The sequence below is a fragment of the Rhizophagus irregularis genome, chromosome 31, assembly GCF_026210795.1.
Source record: "Rhizophagus irregularis chromosome 31, complete sequence".
Taxonomy (NCBI): domain Eukaryota; kingdom Fungi; phylum Glomeromycota; class Glomeromycetes; order Glomerales; family Glomeraceae; genus Rhizophagus; species Rhizophagus irregularis.
The window spans coordinates 1,859,335-1,865,948 of NC_089459.1; the positions used below are offsets into that span (position 1 = coordinate 1,859,335).

A 6,614-nucleotide genomic window follows, 5' to 3' on the forward strand; every position below is an offset into this window, starting at 1 on the left:
TCTAGTATTAACTATAAGCGAAGTAAAGAAAAAATAAAAAAAATAAAATTTTTGTTATCAAAAAAATATGGTCCAGACATTTAGCAGAAAGAGTTCCAGTAGTAATATTAGTAATATATTAAAAAATTAAATAAAATACATAAAAGTAAAAAAAAAAATATAATTAATATATGTTAAATGTTAACATATAATATTAATATAAAAATAAAAACATAAAACGGTGTACATATAGTTGTTTAATTAATATTATTAAAATTCACCATTAGGCCATGCAAACTTATATTTTCGGTTCACTTCACCCGGTCGGATCACTTTTTCAAAATTTGACCAAAAAATTTTTATATGTAAAATTTTTTTTCACGTGATTTCAAGTAATTTTTATTGGTTAAATCTTATTATGAATAGTAATTTAAACATTTTTACATCTACTTGACTTTACAAATTTATTTTCCTTGCTCCTTCTCTTTTTATTTTTAACTGACGCACTACAATCTTCACAATATGGAAAATACTCTCCATAATTATTTTCCTCTTCACATTCTGCCCCACAGTTAAAACAAAGTGATTCTTTAAATAATTTACTTGAATAATATAGAATTTCTATAGGACTATTACATGTTAAGGTATTATTAACTTTAACAATAGAAAATAATTTTTTTAAGGAGTCATCTGTGCTATGAGGACTTTGTATATTTATACCTTTAGAACTAGATATATCATAAAAAGTATCACTACATGTATATTGAATTTCATCTAAAAATCTCGTTAACTCATCATTTTCATGTGAAGATAACTTTGATTTTGAATAGATTACATCATTTACATGCCATTTGTCACATTCACCACATTGAATTAGTGTACCTACATTTTTACAGTGCTATGCACTAGGTCTAAAACCCATTTCATTATTATTTTCATTTGATTTTTTTTTCTCCTTTAAAGAAGGTCTATATTCTTCTGTAGTTTCTTTGCCATATAATTCTTCAAAACTTTTATATTTTTTACCATCTAATGTTGGAATTGGATCAGGAAAATTATGAATTTTAAGCCATGTTTCAGTATCACATCTTACAGGATTACATATGTGACAATCTGATATCCACATTTTTTAATTTCAAAAAAATAATGTCGGGACCTACAACAATGATTGTAAAATTCCAGAAATTTAAATTTATTTTGAATACTTTTTTTTGAATTATCTTCAATTGTTAAAGAATCATCAATCAAAAGAAGTGAATTCCATAGCACAGTCATTTCCTCTTCAGAAGCTGGTTTAAAGGTTTCAAATGGTTCTTCTTTTAATTCAAGTCTTTTGATTAAATTTTCCATCAATTCAATAGTAGGAAATAAACTATTTAAAAATTGTTCTTTTAAATGTGGTTCTTCTTTAGCCTTATTTCGAATATCTTCCATTGAGTTGCAACATTTAATTAATTCTTCAAATTCCTTGTCCATTTCTGTTCTCATTAATCCAATACACTGTAATCCTAAATTTAAAATGGACATTATACGTTCAACAGGGTTTTTCCAAGAATGTCCTGAAGGTGTACGTACTGCTACTAATAAATCCAAATCTAATGACATGAATAATGAAATTAAAGAAAGTTGAACCTGTAAATAATTAACACGATGGTCTGGACCACCATCTGTATAAATGAATAAAAATGGATTTTGTATATCATCATTTTTAAGTAAATTATATAATTCTGTATTATGTCTCATTGGATTAGATGGTTGGAATATTGAATCTTTTAACCTTGCATAAACTTTTCCTTGATAAAATGATTCTTCAATAGATGTTGGTATATCACAAAACATTATAACACTAGGAATAATTTCACATTTTGTAAAGTCATGGTCACTAACAATAAAAGACTTACTGCATGAAACTATTACTTGTTTTCCCCTTTCAACAGCAGCAACTGGGTAACCTGGTTCTCCAACTTTACATCTATGCTTGTCATCCATAAAAATTAACCATGAATAATCTTTAAAAGTAATGGCTAATTCTTTTAAGTATTGAAACAATGCAGAAGCATAATGATTATCAATGTGATTATTTCTTAATTGTCTACTTTGTACCATAAATTTAGCATCTAAAATTTCAGTATACTTTAAACTAGATAAATAAGTTGGATTTCGTGGCCAAAATTGAAGTCTTAACCATTGTTCTGATGGTATTTCTGTATTTGGTGGACATAAATTTGCTACTTGTTGACGTAAATCTCGTATTGAAATTACTTGTGCCAAATGCTGAATCATATCATGTCTTCTTTCATCTACAGTTAATACAGTTTCATTTATGGTACTTTCAAAATATTTTTTCCCATAGTTCCAAAAAGTATCATACTTACAATTAGTTGGACCACTGTTAAGATGTCTAAGATCTGTAATAAATTCTGAATCACCTAGTTCAATCATTATATCAACTCTTTCATCAACTTTATGAGAAGTTGAATTTTCAGATGCAGAAAAATCACCAAGCAAATCAGAAATGATATGTCGAAGCCTTGCTTTTTCACACTTTCCTACTTGTAACTCAAAATTTTCAATTAATTCTTTTTTCATTGCCCGTATATGAAATATTTGCAATTGAGCTTTCAATTTTGTCCGAACCTCATAATTTTTATTAATTATTTCTGTTTCATTGGCTTCTAGATTAATCTGCCATATATATATTACATTTTGTGCTGTCCCATGATAATATTTGTATACACCAACTTTAAATAAAAAAGCTGAATCTAATCCTTCAATAAATCTATGCCTTTTCATTCTTTCTTCAGGACAAAATTCATTTACATTAAGTGGTTTCCAAAATTCTGCTTTTACCAATTCATTAGTTAATGAGCAATATTTATTTATATTTGTTTAATTACGCCAAATATTTGCTGAAAAAATTTCAATTGATCCTACTTCTATTTCATTAACTATGGGAGTTAATGAATTTTTGATTTCTTTACTTCGAATTTGCTGATGATCTAAATATTCTGAGTATTTAGCTAGAATTTCACCAAATTTATATAATGATTCTTTTAGCCAATTAAACCTATTTTGCAACATCCAACTTAATTTAACATAATTAAGTATTTTCTTGTTTTGCTGAATTAATTCATCAGAATTAAACTTTGGCCTTGCACTTTTATAACTTTCTGGTTGTGATCTTCCAAAAAATTCATCAAAGATTACAGGAATTTTAAATTTTTGATTTAAAGTTTCTACAGATCTACTATCAATGTACCATAAAGCACTTGTTAAATCAGTTACAAATTTTTTTCCAATACTCTGTGCAGCATCCCTTCCTTTCCATCCACCACCATTATTTTTAATCCAATTAGATAAATCAAGTCGCAACTTTTCTAATGCATTTCTTGGAGAATTGCCAAATTCTAGAACAAATAGATTACTTGAATTGGCATTTAAAATATCAAAAGCATTAATAATAGGAGTCCTACTATGTATCACTGTTTCTTGCAATACCAGATAAAAATTTGCGTAAATTCCATATTGACATATAGCTTCCACTGGTAAAAAAATGGTCTATCCTACACATATCCTACACATATCTTACATATATCGGGTACTCAAAATGTAGAAAATCATACACAAATAATACACATATCATACACATATCGGGTACTTATATATATAGTATACCTATCAGGTACCTGATATATGTATGATATATATATTAGTACCTGATATGTGTATGATATGTGTATTATTTGTGTATGATTTTCTACATTTTGAGTACCCAATATGTGTAAGATATGTGTAGGATAAATCATTTTTTTACCAGTGTTCCCAAGCAATACAGTTTGGTGAAACTTTTTTCCCAGCTAATGTTTTCGATGAACTAAATTTTACTTCAAAATCTGCTCCCAGAAATTAGATGACAAACATGAAATTGATATATCATTAAAAAAATCCTTTATTTTTGTCTCTTTTTCAAGTAAACCTTCCCAATCTTTAAAGTTACAGAGTTGTAACTTATTTGTACATGTATGATAGGCATTTTTAGTAACAAACTGGAATGAAAAAAAATTGATTATCTTTATTTTTATTTTTATGATGCAGAAGAAAAAATTTGATTATCTTTGAAACCCCTTAAATTCATCTAATTATAAACTAATCGGTCACGTGACTTATAATAAAAATTTTTTATTAATAAAAAATAAAACCCGGGTCCCCAAGTCAATTTTAAATTTCAATGTTACGTGAACCGAAAATATTAGTTTGCGTGGCCTTACAATTCCAGAGAGATATTAGTGAAAGTAATTGTTAATTTGTATAATTAGTAGTTTGGTACAAATATATATATTATATATTATCAAAATAAGTTTTTTATTTAATTTTTATTATTATATGTTAAAATAATTTTGGTATTCATTTTTATTATCTTTTTTTTCTAAAAAAAAAAGAAAAAAAAAAAAAAAAAAAAAAAAAAAAAAAAAAAAAAAAAAAAAAAGAAGAGAAAAGAATATTTTTGAAAAAATAAACAAAAAATAAACAATAACGTGTTATTAATGCATGTGATCAGCGATCAGCTGAATTTTAATTGGTTAAATATAGAAATGCAAAAATTAAAAAGCAGAAGTATTTTTTTAAAATTTAAATCATACAGATTGTTTAATTAGTAATTTAAAAGTTCTTTTTTTTTAATAAGAAAATTTGGAAAAATTTTACTTAATACTGCTTAATTTTTAAATTAATGCCTTAATACTAAATTAGCTAAATTAGAATTAAGAAAAATTTGTGAGAATTTTCTTTGATACTGCTTAATTTTTAAATTAAAGCCTTAATATTAAATTAGTTAAATTAGAATTAAGCAGTATTAAGAAAAATTCGCAAGAATTTTCCTTGATACTGCTTAATTTTTAAATTAAAGCCTTAATACTACTAAATTAGTTAAATTAGAATTAAGCAGTATTAAGAAAAATTCTCAAGAATTTTCCTTAATACTGCTTAATTTTTAAATTAAAGTCTTAATACTAAATTAGTTAAATTAGAATTAAGCAGTATTAAGAAAAATTCACAAGAATTTTCCTTGATACTGCTTAATTTTTAAATTAAAACCTTAATACTAAATTAGTTAAATTAGAATTAAGTAGTATTAAGAAAAATTCATGAGAATTTTCCTTGATACTGCTTAAAAATTAAACAGTATTAACAAAAATTCTTGCGAATTTTTTAATAATTGTGATTTTACAACAGTGAGTTTTTGGGTAGTATATATTAGCAGATACTAGTATTTAGTGTTCTGAATGGGTCGGGTCAGGTCAGGTAATCCGTCTTATCCAACCCGACAAAAAAAACTGGGTCAGGTCGGGTAATCCGTCTTACCCGACTCGACCTATTGACCCGTTTGACCTGTATATCAAAAATGACTAAAAAAATAAAAAAATACAGGTTTTTTAATTGAAAACGTCAAACTCAACGTTTTTAGTTAAAGAAAAGTTTTTTTATGAAAAATGTTGAATCTGACGTTTTTTAGTTAAAAAAAAACAAAACCCGCTAAACTTGACGTTTTTCTGTTAAAAAAGTAACGTTTTGGCATTTTTTTTAATATTTATTATATGAAAAAATGCCGAAATGTTTTTTTTAATAGTATTGCAATAAAAAAACATTTTCAGCATTTTTTTTGATATTATTATTTGAAAAAACGCTGAAATGTTTTTTCTTAATAATAATGCAAAAAAAAACGTTTCGCATTTTTTTTTAATAATTTTATATGAAAAAATGCTGAAACGTTTTTTCTGTAATAATTAATACAAAAAAAACATTTCAGCATTTTTTTTTAATAATTTTATATGAAAAAACGCCAAAACGTTTTTTCTTAATAATAATGCAAAAAAAACATTTTGGCATTTTTTTCTAATAATTTTATATGAAAAACGCTGAAATGTTTTTCTATAATAATTAATACAAAAAAAAACATTTCAGCGTTTTTTTCTAATAATTTTATATGAAAAAACGTCAAAACGTTTTTTCTTAATAATAATGCAAAAAAAAACGTTTTTAGTATTTTTTTTACATATTTGACCAGAAATATTATGTCGGGTCAAATAGGTCAATGGGTCAGGTCAAACTGAGGTCAGGTCATGAATTTGATGACCTAACCCAAAATTTTTGGGTCAACCCGACGGGTCACCCGAATTGACCCGACCTGTTCAGTACACTACTAGTATTGTTTGATGCTTTAAAGTGTAGAAAAACTTACCCTATCACACGTCAAATAAATAAAAATTGGCAAAAAATCAGATAGTCAATTTTTAGCTATATTTGTCTGATTTATAGCTTTTTGTAGCCGATTTTTTAGCATGAATTGACAAAAATTGGATATGCCAATTTTTAAATTGCATATTCAAATCGGACTGCTAATTTTAGCTATATTTGTCTGATTTGTGACTTTTTACAGCTGTATTACCAATTTTTAACCACATTTTTCAGTTTTTTCACTATACAAAAAAATTGTATATACATTATAAAATATATATTTTTATAAAAAATTATATTGTAATATTGAATTAAATTTTAAAAAATATTTTATTAAGCAATATTAAATAAAAAACTAATCTTAAATAATTAAATTTTAAACAAAATACATTTAAGAATAT

General features: G+C 25.3%; 2 protein-coding genes across 2 annotated transcripts; both read right to left on the reverse strand.

The window, feature by feature from the left end:
• Nucleotides 1–877: 877 nt before the first annotated feature.
• Nucleotides 878–1,105, reverse strand: OCT59_022516 (uncharacterized protein; the record flags this gene model as incomplete). Its single annotated transcript, XM_066144830.1, has 1 exon — nucleotides 878–1,105. One exon carries the CDS (start codon nucleotides 1,103–1,105, stop codon nucleotides 878–880), a length of 228 nt encoding a protein of 75 aa, XP_066006253.1.
• Nucleotides 1,106–2,868: 1,763 nt separating this feature from the next.
• Nucleotides 2,869–3,503, reverse strand: OCT59_022517 (uncharacterized protein; the record flags this gene model as incomplete). The annotated part of the gene is made up of 2 exons (XM_025310556.1): nucleotides 2,869–3,403; nucleotides 3,478–3,503. 2 exons carry the CDS (start codon nucleotides 3,501–3,503, stop codon nucleotides 2,869–2,871), a joined length of 561 nt encoding a protein of 186 aa, XP_025181296.1.
• Nucleotides 3,504–6,614: the final 3,111 nt, after the last annotated feature.